At 45.9% G+C, this 22,047-nt stretch overlaps 1 protein-coding gene across 6 annotated transcripts in view; it reads left to right on the forward strand.

Annotated features, from left to right (window-relative positions):
• EVC2 (EvC ciliary complex subunit 2) overlaps positions 1–22,047 on the forward strand; it is a 96,386-nt gene that overhangs the window by 11,899 nt on the left and 62,440 nt on the right. For 3 of the 6 annotated variants that reach the window (XM_074321171.1, XM_019718017.2, XM_074321175.1), the window contains 2 exons: positions 10,508–10,642; positions 14,464–14,603. In XM_074321171.1, the coding sequence (XP_074177272.1) occupies positions 10,508–10,642; positions 14,464–14,603 (275 nt within the window). Of the gene's footprint in view, positions 1–7,305; positions 7,413–10,250; positions 10,401–10,507; positions 10,643–14,463; positions 14,604–22,047 lie in introns of those variants that run through there. The other 3 variants (XM_074321187.1, XM_074321180.1, XM_019718018.2) reach the window with 3 other exon arrangements.

Here is a 22,047-nt window from a genome sequence, read left to right on the forward strand (position 1 = left end):
CGTACGTGTTCCGTGATAATCACGAATGAATGTCATATATGTATCAGAGTCTCAAGTCAAATATCCACGGGGGCCACGCGGGTGCTCTGAGTGTGTGAGCCAGGCCCATGCAAGATTCTAGGGTGTAGTGGAGTCTCGGGCAGCCCAGAGACTCAGACCGCCCATCACCCTACCATCCCGCCTGTCACACTGAGACACTAAAGGAGACACACAAAAGCCAAAAGATGCACGACACCTGTGATTAAATTTGTGAGGTTGTGAAATATGGATCATATGTGCTGTGGATACTGACAGGAAAGAAAGCTGTGTGGGAAGCAGGCTTCTTGGAGGAGGTAAGAATTCCGCTGGACCTTAAAGGAAAGATTTAAAGATAGAGGAGGGCTGTTCTAAACTATGCAGCTGGAAACCTGACTTTAGGTCAAGCCAGTGTGAGTGTTGGTTGGATGTGAACGGAGGTCTGCAGGGTGCAGGCTCAGTCTCCTGGCTCCACTGAGATGCACGGAAAGAGGAAGCAAGGCCCTTGCCAGTTACAGTGTGCGCTCTATTAAGATAGGGCTGACGTGGGTACGTGCAAAGAGAACATCATTATCCTAGGACAGTGAGGCGGGGATGAATAGGTGGAGCTCGGCAGTGAGGACAGAGGCTCCACTGACATTTTTATCAAGCGGTGAAAAAATACCAAATAAAGACATCAAGGAATGCATTGCATGAGTTGGGATTCTGTAGCACTTGGAAATGACCCCCCTCGTCTCCTTCAATTCTTGTTCCTTTCCTAAGCGTGACCTGACACATGTCAGCCAAGGAAAAGGAGGCCCTGAGAAATTGCTTCCCATTTTGTCTCAAGAAGTCTTGCCATTTCTGAGTCCTGGATGAGCAGAGTCTCCTTGAGAGGGAACAATGCCACACGCACTGTGCTGGACACTGGGTGCTGGCGTTCAGATTCTGTCAGACGTCTCTGCAGTTTCTTGTGTTAATCGCATGTGCCCACGAGAGGGTTGGGCACCGTGCCACGCACGGGAGAGCAGGACCTCGAAGGGAAGCAAGAGAGAGACATTTAAACTAGGTGCTGTGTCACCAAATTCACTTATAGTACGATTCCAATAAGCATTCTAGTGGAATCTTTTTTTGGTGTGTGTGTGTGGTCAAATCTATCAAAATTTCACCTGAAAATATAAATTTATGAAACTAGTAGGGAAGATTTTGAAAATGAAGAGAAGATGGCGGATTCGCCCTAGCAGATACTAAAAAAATTATAAAGCTACAGTAATGCAATATTCAACTCCTGCAAGAAAAGTCAGAACAATGGAACAGAATAGAGTATTTACACATATGTACGTGTAATAAAATGGTATTTCAAATTGATGGAAAAAGAATATCATTCATAAATTTGGGGGCAACTGGCTGGATCTTTTGGAAGAAAACTGAAGATGAATTCCTTCATCAGATTAAAATCGAAATACATAAAACAATTTGCAAAAAGAAACTGTAGGTTAATCTTATATGAAGAAAGCCATGGAAGAAAACCATGGATTGGAGTACAAAAATAGTTGGAAACTTTACATTTAAAAACAATATTAGGAAAGGTAAATGACAAACTTGGGAAAATATTTGTATCATACATAAAAAAGAATGAATGTCCTTAATATATAAAAAACTCTGGTTAATCAATAAGAAAGATAATTTCTCAGTAGCTAGAGCTGTACGATGAGAATTTCTCAAGTACAAGTATTTATGATGTGTGCCCTTGAGCCCAGTGGCTCAATATGTGTCCACATTGAACATATATTAAATCCCACCACCCCCACCTGACCCCACCAAAAAAACCCACAGAAAATGTTTGAAGACGAGCCCATACAGAATGCTTTCCTGGAAGAGATTTCCAGGAAATCTGTTGGCAAAATCATGGGGCTTTGAGTTGGACTCAGGGCCAAAGGTGTACCTGTCAAGTCCTGCTCCCCTCCAGCCCATTATCCTCACTCTCGTGATCTTCCTGAAACACACCTGATGGCTTTCGGTTCTGGAGGGCCCCCCATTGCCTGCGGGGTGAAGCCTGTTCCCTGAGGTTAGTATTCAGGATCCCTCAGGAAAGTTGAGCTCCGCTGTCCCCCGGTGCTACTGGGTCCCTGTGTTTTCCACATCGCTTTGGTTTTGCACACGCTGTGCTTTTCCTACCTGTCCTTTGGGCAACTCCTAAACGTCCCATGGATCCTGACCAACTTCTCTGCCTCTGTGATTCCCAAGCCTCCCCCAGGCGTGCTGGTGGGACCCTTTGCTGGATGGGATCCTGTGACATTGGGACAACTGATAAACCTTGTCACTCTGTGACCTTGAGATATTTCCCTGTTTGACACGGGGTATATTTTTGTTGACATCAGAACGATTTTTCACCCTGGAACCAGACTTTAAAGATGATCTAGTTTCATTTCCTCTTTGGAGAGTAAAAAACTCAGGTCCATAGAGGCTCCAGGAACTGGCCGAGGTCCTGAAGCTCTATGCTCGCCAGGGAACGAAATCAGACTGTGCAGTCTGTTCTGCAGTCCACCTCTTCGCTAGATTGGTAACTTAGCAGAGCTCTGTTAATGAGTGTGGTTGTCTCTACCTGTGAGTACCTTCGAGCCCTCACTCTTGCCAGAATTTCAGCTGGGAAGACAAGAGTCTCCTCAGAGCTGTTCCTCAAGGGCTGTGGGATGAGGGTCAGCAAACCACTCAACCCTCTGCTTCTTAGAACTGGAGGTCAAAGTGGAGGATATCGACTAAATTACTCCTGAAATCTCTTCCAGGAAAGCATTCTGTGTGGGCTCCCCTTCAAACATTTTCTGTGTTTTTTTTGGGGGGAGTCAAGTGGGGGTGGTGGGATTTAATATATGTCCAATGTGGACATTAGGAGGAAACACCCACTCTACACCACATACGTGCACATGCGCGGCAGAATAAAATAACATCACCTCGCTATCCCACCACCAGAGAGAACCATTGCTAATGTGTTAGCATCTTGTTTTCCATGAGTCTATGAATATATCCATTAAATAATTGAAGTCAAACTATATAAAAAATTCTTCCACATGCATTTGCAACTTCGGGTTGGATTTTAAGCTTTTGCAGCATTCCTTTTGCAAGGCCTTTTTATCTAGCATCACACTCCGTAAGCGCAGTAATGGAACGCGTCAAAGGAATGTGCTCTCAGCCAATACATGATTAAAGGGGTGGTAATAACGGGTGACTCTTTCCCAGAGACAAGAAGGAAAGTTAGTGAGGGCTCAGGGGCTGAGGAAGCTGGGGTCACCGGGCCACTTCCTTTTCCATATTCTTAGATAGTGAAGTTGACGGTAAATAGGCTCTTTGAAATCTGTACTAACAATGAACTTGGTTATCTTGGGGGCTGATTTCTAGTGCTCTAAGCTGCTCTGATGTCTTCATTTCTCATGGCAGTGGTAGACCCCACTAATCCCCAGCCTCCCAAGCAAGACATCCAGGGACATTCTCGCCACTGCCCCAACCCCAGCGCTGGCATCCTCTGCGTCCTTCCCATGACTCAGTCACTATACCCTGTTGGCTGAACGCTCGCTCCTCTGTGTGCCCGTCCCCCAGCCTACCAATAGTGGTAATAGCAGCGCAGAATCACAGGCTGATTTCTGTGTGCTATAGCCCTGTGCAGTAGGAACTATTTTTTGTGTACAGTAAAGTACCTAAACCATAAGATTTGCTGTTATTGACATTTAGTGAAACCGGAGGCCAACCGAGTCGGGTTTGTGCTGCCTGCGCCGCTCAGCCAATAGACTGACACAGGAGCTGGGTCGTAGAATAAGGGTTTATTGTGAGAACACCGGTGGTCTGAGGAGGCAGCAGATTAACACCTCCAAAAACTGCCTTCACATTCTCACACCGGCTGGGGGTTTTAAGGGAAAACCTGGGTGTTCCTCCAGAGGCTACATGAGGGCTCCAGGCTCTGCATGGAGCCTTCCCTCTGGCCACGTGATTCTCTGGTGGAGTCAGGAACCCAGGAACAAGGATGGAAGGAGCCTGGAAAGAATGCTAGACCATAGAGATTGTGATCAATAAGCCTAAGGGTAATAATCACAAGTTTCAGGGTAACTTTCTAAAACGGAACTGGGTGGGACAAGGGACATCCAAGCTCAAGCTGCAGGGGGGTGATCTATTGTTACGCTATAGGTAGGTCAAGGAAAGGTGAGCCCGGGCACTTGGAGAGGCCTCTACTATGGGGGTGCCAACCGGGCCCTATTTCATTAGTACATTCAGTGTTGTGCAGCCATCACCACTGTCTCATTAGAGAACATTCCATCACCCCAAAAGGAAACTCTACCATTAAGTGGTCACTCTCCATCCCCCTGTTCTCTCCCCCTCCCCCAGCCCCTGGCAACCACTAATCTGTCTTCTCTCTATATAGATTTGCTTATTCTGGACATTGCATATAATGGCGGCGTACAGTATTTGGCCTTTTCTGACTGGCTTCTTTCACTTAGCATAATATTTTCAAAGTCTGTCTATGTTGTGGTGTGTCAGTGCTTCCTTCCTTTTTGTGGCTAACATTCCATCGAATGGGTGGGCGTACCACATTTTTTTTAATCCATTCGTCAGTTGATGGAGACTTGGGCTTTTTCCTTCTGTGGCTGGTGTGACTAGTGCTGCTGTGAACATTCAAGTATGGGATGTTGTTTGAATATGTGCTTTCAGTTCTTTTGCGTATGTACCCAGGAGTGGAATTGCTGGGTTGTATGGTAGGTCCGTTTAACTTACTGAGGAACCACAGGCACTATTTTAATGCTCACATTACAGATGGGGAAACTGAAGCTTGGAGAGGGGGCGGCACATGCTCCCATAGTGTGGTAGGGGGTGGAGCTGAGCCCAGCTGGGGCCACTGTCCCTGGCCTTGCGTGTTCTGTGGCTTCCTACAGCCGCAGCCTTACGTCACGTCCTCATCGTTTCTCCCTTGGCTGTGGCATCCATGTTTATCCTCCACATTTATCTTCCTAAAACACTGATCTGACCATGTTACTTCCTGGCTTAAAACCCTGCAGTGATCCCCCCAAGCCCTTGGGATGATATCACAAATTCCTAACCTGCTCTTGTAGGGCCTTTGGGACCTGGGCTGTGTCTCTTGCCACCTCCACTTCCTGCTCATGCCGTTCCTCTGCCTGGCTGGCCCTCTGCTGGCCTGGCACGCTCTCCTCTGCCGACGGGTCACCTCACGAAAAGCCTTCTTTGTACTTTGAGCTAGGTGAGGGGCTGCCCCTCTTCTTAGCCCCAGTCGTCCAGGCTTCCCCAGCCTCACCCAGTCACACCGTGTCACCCGCTGGCTTGCCTGTTCGTTCCACTGTGGGCTTGTGAGCTCCTTGGAGGAGGGCCTGGCTCTCTTTCCTTTTGTCCTTCAAGCTCCCAGCACTGCACTCATCGAATCAGTGAATTAGCTAGATGTCAGGAATGTTCCCCACGGTGTCCAAACACGGAGTCAGCCCTGGCAGCTCATTGTGATATCTCCACCTGAATCGAGAGTTTCAGGCAAAGAGATTCTAGCAAAGCTGGTTTCTGCACATGTGAAATGGATGTAAGAATTCTGAGTTTAAAGTGTTGTCTGAATGACAAAAAAGGGAGTAAGGACTGCTCTGTGATAAGAGTTCTCTCATGATGTTGATGGTTAAGAGTAGTTTTGAAGGGATGATGAAGACTTTTGGCCAGAGACTCGGGGATTACAAAGCCTTGCCATGCTAGTCCCTCACTCCAGAAGGGCGCGCTGCAGACTCAGAGTGGGAATCCGAATATTCACAGTGGCACAAGCCCCTGGTGACCCCTTGTAGGAGCCTGAGCCCTGGAGAGGCAGCTGTGACGGGAAGGCTACTAGCCCGACTGCTGGATATGAGTCCTGGGGCCACAATAGACTAGCTCTGTGACCTTGGGCCATTTATTTAACTTCTACTTTGGCATTATAATTTGTAAACTATAGACCAAAACAGTGTCCACTTTGTAGTAGTGGTGTGGGAAGTAAACAGATTAATGCACGTACAGCACTTAGAACCATCTCTGGTGCTTAATGTCTGCTCAATACATGTTAGCTACCATCCTGGTGATGGTGATGATGGTGGTCATGGTGGGGATGACGGTGGTGGCATTGGTGATGGCGATGGTGATGGTGGTGATGGTGCTGGTTGTGCTGCTGCTGCTGGGGATAGTGATGGTGATGATGGTCATGTGATGGTGATGATAATGAAGGTAGAGCGGTGGTGGTGGTGGTGGTGGTGGTGGTGGCGGTGGTGGTGGCGGTGGTGCTGGTGGTGGCGGTGGTGGTGGTGGTGGCGGTGGTGGTCATGAAAGATGGTGGTGCTAAAGGTGGTAGTGATTTTATGGGGCCTCCTCCTTCCCATAAAGCAACATCTTCAGATCTTATGCCTCTTTAGCCGTCTTCATGGAGTAGGAAGGTTGAAGGGTAGAGGCATTTAGGGCAGGCCAGGTGAGCAGGACTGAGCTTAATTTAGCAACACGGATAAATGAAGAAGGTTGAAAGGAAGCAAGTGAGAGTGTTGAGTGGGCCTGCCCCAAGGAGCCATCTCTACCTGGATTTGCTTCTCCCTGGCATCAGAAAGGAGGGATTTCAAGAGAGAAGGGGGGGCAGATGGTGGGGTCTGCAGAGCTGGTCCTGGCTGTGTCCTCTTCCTAGATACAGGTACTCAGTCCTGTATCAGTGTTGCTAAATGTGACTGGCCAACGCCGATCAATGTCTCAAGGGGGAGATTCAGAGAAGGTGGAGGTGAGAAGAGGAAGAGACGTGAGGGGGTCTGACTCAGCTGAGCAGTTCTACTTCATGAAGTAGGAGAGGAGGAGAGAGAGAAAGAGAGAGAGAGAGAGGTCTGTTCTTGCATTTTCCGTACAGTCACCTGCCTGCCTGTAATTCTGTCCCAGTCTCTGTTCCTGGTTCTCATCCATCAAGCAGACAAGTAACTTCTACCACAATGTGCGAGGTTGCAACTAAAAATGGTTTTAGAAAGCCACACAGCCCCCTGGACAGTAAGTAGCGTGTTCTAGTGGGGCGAACACAGACTTTGGAGTCAAGCAGAGCTAGCCAGCTCTGTCAGTTTTTAGCTATAGACTTCGATTAATCTCTGTGCATCTCCCTTTATCTATCTGTAGAATGAGGACAGTGCATCCCCCACAGGACTGCTGAAGATTTCATGGCATAAAGCATCTAATACACTTTATGTTTCCTGGGGCTGCCTTAATACATTATTGCAAACTGTGGAGCTCAGAACAACAGAAACTTATTGCTTTACAGTTCCGGAGGCTAGAAGTGTGAAATCAAGGTTTCTGCAGGGTTGTGCTCCCTCCGAAGGCTCTGGAAAAGAATCTTCCCTTGCCTCTTCCTCGCTTCTGGTGGCTCCTGAAAATCCTTCTTTGGTTTGTAGGTACATCACTGCCGTCTCTGCCTCCATGGTCACGTGGCCATTTTCTTTGTGTGTGTCTGTGTCCATATCTCCCAATCCTTATAAGGATACAGTCGTTAGATTTAGGACCCCTTGCCCAATCCAGTATGAACTCATCTTAACTTGAGTCCACCTGCAAAGACCTTATTTCCAAATGTGGTCATGTTCATATGTATCAGTGGTTTAAGACTTCAGCATATCGTTTTGGAGGATACAGTCCAACCCACTACATGCCCCTAGCCCAGGGATTGGCATATCGTTGGTCATCAAATATAATCAAGTCCCTTTACCTCCCTTTTCTTCCTAAAGCTGCAAAAATAATGTTTGCCTTCTGTGAAAGAGCAACCTTGCAAACAGATGGCTGATCTATAGCCCCTTTGTTTTCTTTAGACACAGTTTTTTTTTCTCCTTTCCATCAATATTTTAATGCAACCTCTGTGCGACGCTATTCATATTTATCCAGTGTATTGATTTTTCTTCTTATCTGGTAAGTACATAAATCAGGGTGCAGAGGGCTGTTTCCAGCACAAATGGAGAACTTGCGTTTCATTTTGGTGTTAATCAAAATGTAAGCTTTAGAATCAGGTCGTCGTTTGAGTATGGGAACAGAATTGGATCTCTCATACCAGTCTCTATGGACAGAGACTGAGTCCTCAAAGGGGAGTCAGATGTAGCATCACATTTTGATTCAGGTTCCAATAACTGTCAGGACTGAAACTCCTGTTTCTGACCGAACTTGGCTTTGACTGTCTGGAAGGTCAGGTTGGCCTCGTTGGTCTGTCAGAAAAATTTAACCTTGACTACAGCTCGTTTAATGACCACAGGAAGGAGGAATGGGTTAGGTGTCTTCCAGCTCTACAAATACATTTAATGTTCCCATAATCTGCAGCCATTTTTAATTAACTTGTTGTCACAGGTTGGCAGATGCCGAGACAGGGTTTGGGGTATAATACATTTACCAGCATGCAGAACAGAGTTAACACGGAAGACCTGAGACTGTGCTCCTTAGAAAGACCTGCTTGCAAGGTTAGCCCTGGGCTGGTGTCTGGGAACTTGGATTTCAGGGGGGTTCCCACCATCCCCCAAGCTGATAAGAGTGTTTTTATAAACACTCAACTGTTTTTATAAACAATATATTTTATGCTGAATTTCTGCTTTCCCTCTGGGAGTCCTGAATTTTGGTACATGCCAGGCAGGGGATACATAAGTGACCTGTCCTGAATAAAAACCCTGGGCACTGAGTCTCTAATGAGCTTTGCTGGTAGACAACATTTCACTTGAACTCACATTCATTGTTGGAGGAATGAAGCATGTCCTGTGTGACTCCGCTGGGAGAGGAGCCGGAAGCTGGCGCCCGGTTTCCACTGGACTTTGCCACACGTCCTTTTCCCTGTGCTGATTCTGCTGTGTATCGTCTCTCTGTGATAAATCATAGCTCTGAGGACAACTATATGCTGAGTCTTGTGAGTCGTCCTAGTGAATCATCGCCCTAGTGAACCTGGGGTGGTAGTGGGGTCCCCACCCTTGCATAATCAGTGACCACTGATTGGAGGGAAGAGGAAGAAGCAGGCATTGAGCTGTGATCAGGGCTGACAGAGCCTCCCCTGGCAGGGAGCTCTGGAGCAAGTGTGGCCTGTCTGAGCACCCCTCATCAGGCTAAATGATTATACCCCTGCTGTGCTTTCTTACCAGATGTAGGCCCTCCTGGGCCGGGCATGGCCTCAGGTGAGCTGGCTGTCTGCAGCTGACCTAGACCATGAAGTGGAGTCTATGACCATACTGTCTGAAGCTGGGCACCAAGTCTTTCCTTGAAGGGAGTGCTGGGTGGTGCATCTCCTTGCTTACCAAATTTACCTTTGAAAGAATATCTATTATTATCATTTTTTGGTATCCTGATAATACAAGTACTACATGCCCACTGTGTTAGAAAACACAGAAACATAAAGAAAAAACTCAAGTCATCATGCTCAACACAGTTCTGGAGGGTTTTCTTTATAGGTTACATACAATTGTATAGGTGTGCATAGGTATTTATGTTTATGAAATTGGGATTCTGTGTATGCAGTTTTGTATCTTCTTTTAAAATGCTACATGAAGATATAAGCATTTTTGATATTACTAAAAATTCAACACACACAAATCAGTAGCATTTCTATACATGAACAATGAATAATCCAAAAAGGAAATTAAAAAATCAATTTCATTTACTATAGCATCAAAGAGAATAAAATACTTAGGAATAAACTTAACTAAGAGGAGAAAACTTGTACACTGAAAACTGCAAAGGACTGCTGAGAGAAATTAAAGAAGACAAATAAATGGACAGTCATCTGTGTCCACGGACTGGAAGACGTCATATTGTTATGATCTACAGATTCATTGCCATTTCTGTCAAAATCCCAATGGTAATATTTTTTTTTTGAGAAATAGAAAAATCGATCCTAAAATTCATATGGAATCTCAAGGGATCCTGAATAGCCAAAACAATCTTGAAAAAGAAGGTCTCACACTTCCTGATTTCAAACATACTACAAAGCTAATGTAATCAAAACAGTGTGGTACTGACGCAAGGACAGACAGACCAATGGGATAGAATGGACAGCCCAGGACGAGAACTCTTGTGTGGAGAGTCAAATGATTTTCAACAAGGGTCCAAGACCATTCACTGGGGACAGGAGAGTCATTTCAACAAATGGTGTTGAGGCAATTGGGCAGTCACATGCAAAAGACTGAAGCTGGGCCCTTACCTTACAGCATGTACAAAAATTAACTCAAAATGGATCAAAGCCTTAAATGTAAGACCTAAAACTCTTAAAAGAAAACAGGAGAAGCTTCATGACATTGGATTTGGCAATGATTTTTTGGGTATGACACCAAAAACACAGACAACAAGAGAAAAAATAGACAGATTGGCCTACGTTCAAGGGAACCAGCTGCTGTAGTAGGTAAAAGAACAGCGTCCAAACCCAGGTAACTCTCACTCACTCCGTCCTTATTGTGCTGGGAGTTCGTTATAACTCGACTTGAAAGTTGTAAAGTGTGACCACAGGCCAGTCCGCTCTCTTTCGTCCCCGTAGGTTCTACCCGACCACGGCCTTCATGCAGCGGGGTTCTTTGTGGCCTTCGTGGTCTCCCTTGTGCTGACCTGGCTCACGCTGTTCTTCATGGTTCGATATCAGTGTTTGAAGGGAGGCCTGCTCAGCAGACATCAGGTGGGTCTCTGTGCATCTTCTTCCCAGAGAGTCGTTTGGTTGGTGGCAGATGTGAGGTGGACGTCTGTCCTCCAATTCAATCTCGACCCTGGATCAACATGGACAAATGCTCACGGATGTCCGCCCACCTACAGAGACTCTGGTCCGATGTCTGGGGCTGCCTCCCATTGTCAGTCGTTTTCCAGAGCTCCCTGGATGATTCTAGCAAATGGCCAGGGTTAGGAAGCGCTGCACTGCAGCTGAATAACTGAGCGCCCCCGTGTGGCCAGCTTTATATCCTTGCCACACCCTAATTCAGGTTCTGTTCCACACCCCCTGCTGAAAAGTCTTTGCAGACTTACTTTGTCCTCAGGCGGAAGCCAGGACTCCTTCCCATGGCTTTTAAAACCCCCGTGGTCCTGCCCCTGCCCACCTCTCCTGCCACTTGCGCTTCACACGGCAGCAGCACAGTCCCAATGATAGGCATTTCCCGACAGTGCCTGGCTCTCCACACTCTCCCTGGTGCTTCAATCCCCACTCCATTCTTCAATGAGCATAATTCTGACCTATCCTTTAATACTCAGCTCGGGCCTTGTCTCTCCCGGAAGTCCTCACTGGCCACTTCCTGGCCGAGTTAGGGGCTCCCTCCGAGTTCCCACACTAGCTCGGTAGGTCCCACTCAGCACTCATGCTAATCTGTTGGGCCCCTCCGTGAACTCCTCAATCTCTGTGTTCCTGTCTTGGTCTGGGTCCCCCAGAAGCACATCCTGAGACCAGGATCCAAATGCAAGTAGTTTATTTGAGCAATGACCCCAGGAAATAAAGGTAGGCGAGTGGGAAAGTGAGGCAGGATGGGGAGGCAGCCGATCAGGTGGGTACCTGGAGCTTTATCTTACATGGAAACTGGGGACAGTGTCGACATAGCCTCAGGGTCACCCACCTGAGCAGAGAAGGAGCTGGGGTATTGATCCACCACGTCCCATTGGTCATTGGTTGAGGACAAGGGAGTGAGGGGGTCAAGATGAAGCATAACATTTCCCTGGCATGGGCTCTGAGGGCCCCCAAGAGCCTTCAGGGAAGGAAGTGTCAGTATTGGCTGGTGGATTTCAGGCTGGTGGGCACTGCAGTGGCAAGGGTGAGGGGAGGGGAGACATGGGCAGGAAATGGATGGTGTCTGCAGCAATCCTCATCGCCTGGTATGGAGTCTGGTGCTTAGAAGGCACTCAGTCAATGAGGCAAGGTAGGAACGAAGCCTTGGCCAATCAATGGATGGACAGACAGAGGAGGGAAAGCAGGACGGCAGATCATAGGGTGACACGAGCTCTGTGGGACCCGCTGCCAGAAGGCCCTGCTGGGAGTAAGCATTCTTCAGGGCATGCAGGGTGGGAGCTGCTGTGTCTCCGCGTCACCCCGAGGGCCAGCAACCTGAAGGAACATCGAGCGTCTTTCTCCTCTTTACACTTCCCCGCACTCCGACTGCCCTCCTCAGCCTCCTTCACGCAGCTTTCTGCATTCTGTCCTGCGTCTCCTCTCCGTCACTGATCTCAGGCATCTCTGCAATTCACACAACACGTTGATTCAGAGGACTCTCCCATCTATTTTGTTGAATTTTAGCTTCTCTCCTGGTCTTCCAATCCATGTTTCCAGTTACCACTTACATCCCCCTAAAGATCTCTTAACAGCATCTCACATTCAAAAGCCTAAAACTGAACTCATAATTTGTCCACTTGACGTTGCTCTTTCTCTCTTATTCCCCACGCCTCAGCTAACAATATCATCCTCAATATAGACCGTGTTTCCCCAAAAATAAGACCTAGCCAGACCATCAGCTCGAATGCGTCTTTTGGAGCAAAAATTAATATAAGACCCGGTATTATGTTATGTTATATTATACCTGATATTACATTATATTATATTATACCCAGTCTTATAGTAAAATAACACTGGGTCTTATAGTGAAATAAGACTGGGTCTTATACTAATTTTTGCTCCAAAAGACGCATTAGAGCTGATTGTCTGGCCAGGTCTTATTTTCAGGGAAACACGGTATATAAATACCCCAGCTGCTTCTCTGCTCAGGTGGATGACCCTGAGGCTAGGTCTACCCTGTTCCCAGAGTTTCAAGTGGGATGAAGCTCTAGGCTCCCACAGTGGTGACCTGACTGGCTGCCTTTGCATCCTGCCTCACTTCCCCACCCGCCTACCATTATTTCCTGAGGGAACTTCCCAAATAAACTACTTGCATTTGGATCCTGGTCTCAGGTGGTGGTGATGGTGGAAACTGACACCCATGAAATTAAACAACTTGCTTCATGTGGCCAAACTTAGGCTGGGACCTGGCTTCTGGGGGCCCCCTCTCTCTGGAGGCTGGAAGTCTGTCCTAATGTTTATTTTGTTTCTGCTTCCTAGAGGAGAGACTTGTCATTTCAATGTGAAGTCAGCCCACAGTCTCCTTGGCAGGCAAAAGTGAGAAGGAAAATGGCCATCTAATTAGACATTCTACTTACTCTTCCAAAGCTGTCATCAGTCACAGAAGAACAAAACTCACCTTCACTTTGATGAAGGAGCAGGATTCTCTTCCTGTAGAATACAGGCTGATCATTACAACTGTGGAGAGAAAAGCAAAGAGTGAATTTAATTTAAGGTCGGAAGACCCTTGCAGTATTTTTTATTCCTGCATCACAGAATGAACTCTGCATCACAGAATATCTCTTTATTTTTGCCAGCATGGTGGCAACCAGTGAGACAACGTGTTATAAAACAGAAGGCAGTATTTGGTTTTAGATCGACTTAGGATCAGATACCTACCTGGCTCTTTATGAGCTGCGTGAGCTTAGATAATGTTACTTCACCTCCATGAGCTTCAGTTTTCTTATACGTAAAGTGATGGCAGCAACTCATATTGTTGTGACAGTTTCATGATATAATACATATGAGGCACAGGGTCAGGAATTCTTAAATGTCAGCTATAGTTATCACTCATTTCTGCAGAATTAATATTAGGGACAAAATAGATATGTCATCTATCCAGTCAGAGGTGGGGCTCAGTTATTGCTGATGTCACTTCCATCTTACAATTCTGTATTCTGATTAGAAACCAGCCAGATCCATGATGTTGAAGTCCATCTGCCAACTGTAATTTTCCTCTATATTATGGTGGTGGTCATGGTGGTGGTGACGAAGGTGGAGATGATGGTGGTGATGGTGGTGATGATGGTGATGATGGTGGTGATGATGGTGATGAAGGTGTTGATGGTGGTGATGATGGTGATGATGTGGTGATGATGGTGATGATGTGGTGATGATGGAGGTGGTGATGGTGATGGTGGTGATGATGGTGATAATGACATTGATGATGGTGATGATGGTAATGGTGGTGATATGATGGTGATGGTGATGGTGATGATGGTGATAGTGATGATGGTGGTGATGGTGTTGATGGTGGTGATGATGGTGATGATGTGGTGATGATGGAGGTGGTGATGGTGATGGTGATGGTGGTAATGATGGTGGCGATGATGGTGATGAAGGTGGTGATGATGGTGATAGTGATGATGGTGGTGATGGTGAAATATTTGTATAGGTCTTTACAGGTTGCAGTGGTCTTTCCACTCATTGCTTTGTTTCATCTACACATCTCTGTGCAGGGTTACTAGAATTATGATCCCCCTTTTTTAATGAGAAAATAGAGGCTCAAGGAAGTGCAATGTCTTGCCTGAGTTTACCCTGCTCATAAATGGTGGGACCAGCCAGGTTCTCTGACAAGAGATCCCTGCCTTCCCTTATGACTTTTCCAGTATGTGACATTCACTACTCAATTGTTATTTCTGAAATTCTCCAAGGTTCAGCATCATGAGAGCAAGCTGGAACACTCCCACTTTACCTCAGCTGATGGTGTGAATGAGGATCTTGCTCTGAATGACCAAATGATAGACATTCTGTCTTCAGAGGACCCCGGGAGCATGCTGCAAGCCTTAGAAGAGTAAGAATTCTAATTTGCATTATACTTTTACGGATGTGATGGATGTTTTAACTACAGTGGCATGAGAGTGAACACAAGATATTTCATTCATTCACGAATTCATTCATCCAATTATTCATTTGTCAGCCAGGAGTCATAATCAAACAACTGCTATGCACTGAACACTATGCTTGGTATTTGGGGAAAGAGATGAATGAGACATGGTTCGTGTTATGAGGCTCTGACCCACTGGGGAAGACAAACATGTAAATGGAAGTGAGCATACAATTTCTATGAGCACCACGCTAAAGGGAAGATCAGAGGTAGCGGAGCCCAGGAGAATGGGAAATGCTGCTCAGAGGAGGTGATATTTTAAGTAATTCCTGAAGCGTGGGTAGAAGCTTTCCAAGTGGATTAAGGGAGAAAAGTCTTTTCAGATGGAAGAAAGGATGGATAGGAAATAGCAAGAAACGTTGGGGAAGTGTAAGTAGCTCGGCACAACGGATATGTGGATTGGGGTACTGAGTGCATTAAAGTAGAGGAAGAGGCAGCTGGAGAGAGAGGCCAGACCACGTGTTGTGGTTGTTTGCCAAACTGAATCCAGTTCTTCTCAGCTATTTGACAAATACTTACAATGCACTGCCTAGTACAGTGGAACATAGAGCCAGACACGGTTCTACGAACATAACAAATACTAACTCAAATCCTCTTGTGCCCTGTGAAGCAGGTATTGCTGTTTCTACCATCTCACAGATGAGGATTTGAGAGAGATTAGGGCGCTTACCCAGGGCACGCTAGTAAGTGAGAAAGCCAGGCTTTGCACCAAGGCAGTCTGGCTCCGGGGTCCATGCTCAGTCAGGAGGCGGCACTGCCCACCTCTCTCCTGGCCCACACAGGGGTCACCGTCTACTAGTTGACCATCCCTCAATCAGATTCTTTTCCACAGATACGTACAGATGACTTCTTATGTTTCTTTTTTTCCAAATTTCTAGTTGTCTGTTAATATTCTCAGTCTTACCTTTTATTTCCTCAAGCATATTAAACATAATTAATTTAAAATCCCTGAAAACTTCATTATCTTTACCCCTGTCCTGTGCCTAATATCTGTTGTTCCTCTTAGTTTGTGATTATATTTTCTTGTTTTCGTGGATACCTGGGTACTTTTGGTTATGTGCTAGACATTGTTAAGGGCTGGGATGATGTGATCTTCCAGGCAACGAGGGGTGTAATTATGGGTTACCACAATCCATGCAAAGGTTGGAGTCATTCAAAGCAGGCCTCTAATTCCTTCAAGGGCTAGTCTATTGATATACCTTTACTCCTAAGGTATCTGTGCCAACCAAAAGGCCAGGGGATTTTATTAGGGTAACCTCTCCTTAGAGTCTTTAAGCTCAAGTTTTCATCTCTCCAGTTCTGTTGAAAATTCCGCTAAGTTTATGAGCCTCCAGGCCGAGTGGCCCCAAATGTGGACTGTCCTTTCCGAGCTTCCTCATTCCCCGAGATCTTGACCTCATATTTCTTCACTGCCTTGTTAGCTCTCAGATGCTGTTGGACAGATTTTGTTTTTGTGCAGCTTTTCTAGCTGTTCCCAGTGGGGTAGTTTATCCAAATTACCTAGACCATCCTCAGTGGGAACACAATGCTGAAGGCATCTCAGTGTAAATCATAGTCGAGGCGATGAACCAGACACTGTCGCTGCCATCAGAGGCAGCCTGTGGGGGAGAAAGGCATGTTGAAACAGAGGAGACTCGAAATAGCGTAGAGCACTAGGGCCATTGAGCACACTGGTTAATGTGTGTTTTTAGTGATGACTCTGGATTTAAATGGAGAATGGCTTAGCGGGGACAGTCCAGGGAGCCTGTTGCAGGAGGAGAAGATGCGTGACTTAGGGTGGGGACTTGGGGAAGAAGGGGTTATGCAGGAGGGGCCCACAGAACTTGGTAACTGGTTGGTGTACAACTGTGCATGTGTGCGGAGGAGGTGTGGTATCGATGTTGAAGGGTAGAGTGTAATGATGAGCAGGGTAAAGGAGGCGGAGGGACACGCGCTAGAATGGGGCTAACGAATTTATTTAGCAATGTTTAATCAATTTATTTAGCAATACCCAATAGAAAAACACAAAGGCAATTAATAGAATGGCTAATGACAGAAAGTAAAGGTGGTTAAGACTAAACTATATACATTGATAACAATGTCATGTCAAAGGAGCACACATACATATAAGTTTAAGAGATCCCAACGTATGTTTACTATTGATCAAAAATCACTTGGCTAAATACACAAATAACATCAGTAAGGAGCATCCAAAAGCAATAATAAGCTCTATAGGATGTAACTATTACAGTAGATGTAAAAGCTCACCAAACTGGGGGAGAACAGCACTGGGAAAGTCACAAATCAAAAGCTTGCCAGGTCTGTAGCTGAGAGACACTCAGACGTCTCCCTCACCACTGCTTGCAAGTTCCCAAGAATGTTGGTCTTGTGGTCTTTGTTGTTAGAAGTCAAGGAGTCTTCTGATGCTATAAACTGCAAGCTGCATATAAGTTTTCAAGGTGTTAACAATCTGAAGAATGTTGCTGCTGTTGTTGTTGTTAGAAGTTAGGACGTCTTTTGATGTTGTAGGCTGCAAACTGCATACAAGTTTTCTAGATGCTAGCAAGTTCTCAAGAAGGCTAACCATGGGGAACAACACTGGAGAGGCCGGGAACCAGCCAGCCCTCCCCAGGTTTGCGGCTGGAAGCCAGGACGTCCCCTGGTGTTGTAAGCTCTGTTGCTGGGAGTCTTCAAAATGTTAGAATGAGGAGAACTCACCAATGACAAATGACCAAGTGATGAAACAATAATTATTATAACACTGCCAACTGAGGTCTGTCTTATGTATTTTCTCAGATGTACCTCAGAGCCAAGTTTCTTGTTCCCGCCTCCCTCTCCGGGAATGGCCAGTTCCGGGAGGGTCCAGCAGTTACTCATGTGAATGCTGCCCATCCGGCCAAAGGGCCAATTCATCCAGATAAGCAACATCTACTGTTCTAGTTTGGGGCCTTCAGCCCAAGGTCTTCCAAAGCCTGGCGACGTGCCTGTCACGCCGTCCTGATATAACTTAGCTATTTCTTCACTTCACCTGCTGATGTGGGCGAAACAGGCAGAACAAAGAGGGAATTCTCTCAATCCCTGATCAAGAATTTCTTTAACCCTAAGCTAACCATCACCTTATAACACGGACATAACAACAAACATCATCTGCTATCTCCCCTGCTCGGGAGAATGAGACCAAGAAAGCAACCTCTTCTCATATCTCCCCTAATGAGACCAATGGGGAAATTTACTCAACCCCTGATCACAGCACAGAAATCACCTCACGTACAGGAACAGATAAAAACTAATAGACAAAAGCTCACACAAACCAATGAAGGCAAATTTTCCTCAACATCTACCCTACATAGGGGAAAATCTCAGATGATTCCCCAGGGCTCTGGGTTTCGCTGGTTATTGATTAATTGATTGATTGATTGATTGATTGAGTGAGTGGGAAGGGAGAGAGCATCTAACCGTTCCAGCTGCTCGTAGAACCAGAGGCTGCAGAAATGTCCAGATAGAGGAAGAGTGAGAGGGGTCCACCTTCATGAGAGCATTTGGTGCTGAATCGGGGGCAGAGAGCTTTGGAAGATCCATTCATGCCAAATGCGCCACCCGAACAGATTGGCTTCTCATTAGTTACAGCAGAGTTTTATTTTTACTTTCTTTGCTTTCTCATTATGCTGATGTAACAGGGCCACTTGGGAATCCCTCAAACTGGATTCCATGTACAGCAAACTTTCTGATTCGAGATTCCTTATGCACAGCTTCACGTGCTCACTCCTCCCCGGGGAGTAATTTCTGTGGATTTGGAGTTCTGAGACGCTGAGAAGCCCTAGCACCTTGTATTTTTACAGAATACCTCGTATTTGCACAGCAATTAAAAATACACGGTCTCTTCTCCACCCCTTAGTTAATTTAGTCCTCATGCTGGTCTCTTGGGCAGGGCCTCTTATTTTCAGGATTTGACACTTAAAGAATCTGATGCTTGGCTACGGCGAAGAGGTTTAGCCATAGTCACACGTCTAGTAAGTGACAGGACTTGAGCTTTCCCAGTATTTAATCTCAAGCACATTATGTTTCACAAATATTCTCTGAGTCTTGGTTTCCTCATCTCCCCACTGGGGAAACTAAAACCTACCTCCTTGAGATACCATAAAGTTCAATGCGTTTTTACACCTATGTTGCCTCTGAGCCTGGTCGGCTATACAGGGGGGTGAGCAGATACAAAAGAGAAGCTTCCGAGGTGACCAGCACCTCTTTGAGTCTTTCTCAAGGACATTCATTGCAGGCAGCAACTGAAACTGAGACCTGGGGAGTGACGTGTGGTCCCTGCGCCCCTGGAACTTGGGATTGGCGTCCGCTCTGTCTAGAAAGGGACCCAAGATAGTACCAGAAACAGAGCACTGCCACTTCCATAGGGGCGTCTCCCCACTGGCCTGAGAGGAAAGTTCTCGTGTCTGCCTCAGAGCACTTGGCAAGCTGGTTGGGTGTTCTAAGCCGAGAGGGACCTACATCAGGCTTGAATGGGTGCTCCTTCCTGGCTGAGTACCCACTTGTGGGCCAGGCCTTTCACTTCCTAAGGGCAGGGCTGACCTCGCACCCAGCTGTGAGCTGGGCCTCGTTCATCCATCTGAGGGTGCCAGGGTGTTGTGGCTTGGCTAACTGAGTTTCGTGCAGCCATTTGGATATGATCTTTCCTTTTAGTTTACTTCCCGAATCAGCATGCCAAGGGTGACAAATTAAAATTTGCCACACTGTCCAAGAGGGAGGAGGGGGGAAGCAGATAGCGGGGAAGAAGGGGGTCATTCCTCACAGAGACTCATGAATGTCTCGTATTATATTAAGTGGCATGAGCATGTGATTATCAAAGTGTTCCGAGCTCACAGTCAGTTTCCTTCCAAACCATGAATATGCTGCGTCGAGTGAAAGGATTTGGTTTGTGTCCTCAGCACCTAGATGCGTAATTTGCAAGAAGACTGTATTCTGTAGTCTTCTGACCAGAGTAGTTAGTGCTTTAAAAAAGGAAGTGTTCCTTCTCCTGTCTTTGTTTTTCTTGTAAATCACTTAGTTGCTCTGGAATTTTGTTTTGATTTCTCCTTGGGAGCCCATTCTGTTTTGCCTGAAGAGTGTTTCACATTGATTACTAAGCATGACCTGAGAGGGCCTGGCTTGTCTCCTTCCTCTGCCTCTCCCAGCTTCCGCTGCCTGCAGCATCCCCCCATTTATTTAACGCCAATTCTGCTTCAGACATGCTGGCTGGATGCTCGTTTTAGGGACATGGAGATGTATTTTTTTTAATCATAGCATTGTTGATTACTTTTCCTCATTCTGTCTGGACTCATGGTCAAGCTTAGGAGCTCCCAGAAAGAAAATGTCACTCCGAAGGTCAGGGACTTAGTAGGCATGGAAATCTGTGATAGTCTCCTCACTAAAAATAGCTTTTTTGTTTTTTCCTCTAGCAAATCATTTACTCCATTTATAATTCTTACAGGAGGGTTCTCTGGGACTCTAAGAATGCCATTTAGGTGACTTGCTTGCCATCTCATTTTCCCCCCCTTCTTTGGCCCCCTGCCCACTCCGGTTCAAGCCGTTGTTTCTCAGTAGTTGTGTAGGACACAGCTCCCTGGCCCAGGCTGGTATTATGAGCCTTGTGCTCCCCCCGGCTGAGGCAGTCGGTCGCCGGTCGTCGGTTGGTTGCTCACAGCAGCCCATGGCAGCTCACCGCAGCTCACGCCAACCTCCAGCTGCTCTGGCAGCCCAGCTCCAGGGAGAGCTGTTGTTCACAATCTTAGCTGTAGAGGGCGCAGCTCCCTGGCCCATGTGGAAATCCAACCTCTGACCTCTGCATTAGGAGCAGGGCACTCAAAACACCTGAGCCACCGGGCTGGCCAACCATCTCATTTCTAAGACCCATCAGAGCTATTACTTTGCTCTGTCTCGAGGATTTATTTATCTATCTATCTATCTATCTATCTATCTATCTATCTATCTATTTACTTTAAACTTTTATTTATTTAAGTATGTTTTTCCAGGACCCATCAGAGCCAAGTCAAGTAGTTCAATCTAGTTGTGAAAGGCACAGCTCACAGTGGCCTATGTGGGGATTGAACCGGCAACCTTGTTGTTAAGAGCACCATGCTCTAACCAACTGAGCTAACCGGCTGCCCCTTGAGGATTAAAAAATATATATATATATTATTGTTAGTTTCAGTACGAAACACTGTAATAGTTAGACATTTATACCCCTCACAAAGAGATAACCCCAGAAACTGTGGTACATTTATACAATGGAGTATTACTCGGCCATAAAGAAGAATGAAATCTTAACATTTGCAACGATATGGATGGACCTAGAGAACATTATGTTAAGTGAGAGAAATCAGTCGAGGATTTATTTATTTATTTATTTATTTATTTATTTATTTATTTATTTATTATTTTTTTTTTTTTTAAATTAAAGTTTATTGGGGTGACAATGGTTAGTAAAGTTACATAGGTTTCAAGTGTACAATTCTGTAATACATCATCTATATACCGTGTTTCCCCGAAAATAAGACCTAGCCAGACCACTAGTTCTAATGCGTCCTTTGGAGCAAAAACCAACACAAGACCCAGTATTATATTTTAATATTATGTTATATTTTTGACAAAGAGCATTTCCTTGTTTTGCTTGGTCTTTTCTCTTTTACGCTATTTATTCAGAGTCTGCCTCTGACAGAAGGACTTGAGGAAGGGAAGTTTCCTTTGATGATTTTATCAGGCTCCTTGACTTTTGTCACATTGGAGGGGGCTTAGCCCCAGGCATGTTGGGACAGGAGGAACTGGGTGTGACTGGCTGGTCCCGGAAGCTTCTAGAGGTTGGAGTGCCTGCTGTGTTTTATTATAGCTTCGGCCTTGCCTTGCTTGGCCCTGACCACTGCTAAGCAGCTCTTGGCTGTGATCTTTTTAATTCTCACAGCACCTCTCACAAGGAGCTGATGTTGGGGAAGGTTTATTGCTTTTGCCTAAGGTCACACAAGTGGTAATGGATTTGGGCCGGGGCCTGAGTGCTTTTACATCCACACTTCTATTGACAGACATAACATCTTTTAAAAGACTGAGCTTAGATTTTTCCAGAGAGGCAAAGAAAAAGAAGAGAAGAAAGAAATTCTAGGCCTGTGTTTATTTCCTCTGTTATTAGAAGGAGGCTTATTGCTGTATTTTGATGCTACTAACATCTCCTTCTAAACGGTCTCAAAATTGTTCTGTACAAAGTTGATGTTCAGTGAGTATTTGCTGAATAGAGGCTTTTGAAAACGCGTATTGAGTAGTTTTTTTTATGTGCCAACTGGACGATGTGTTTCTTAGAACCACTGACCTTTTTATCCTATAGGAACACTCCCAGACA

This window comes from Rhinolophus sinicus, linkage group LG02 (assembly GCF_036562045.2).
Source record: "Rhinolophus sinicus isolate RSC01 linkage group LG02, ASM3656204v1, whole genome shotgun sequence".
Lineage (NCBI taxonomy): Eukaryota > Metazoa > Chordata > Mammalia > Chiroptera > Rhinolophidae > Rhinolophus > Rhinolophus sinicus.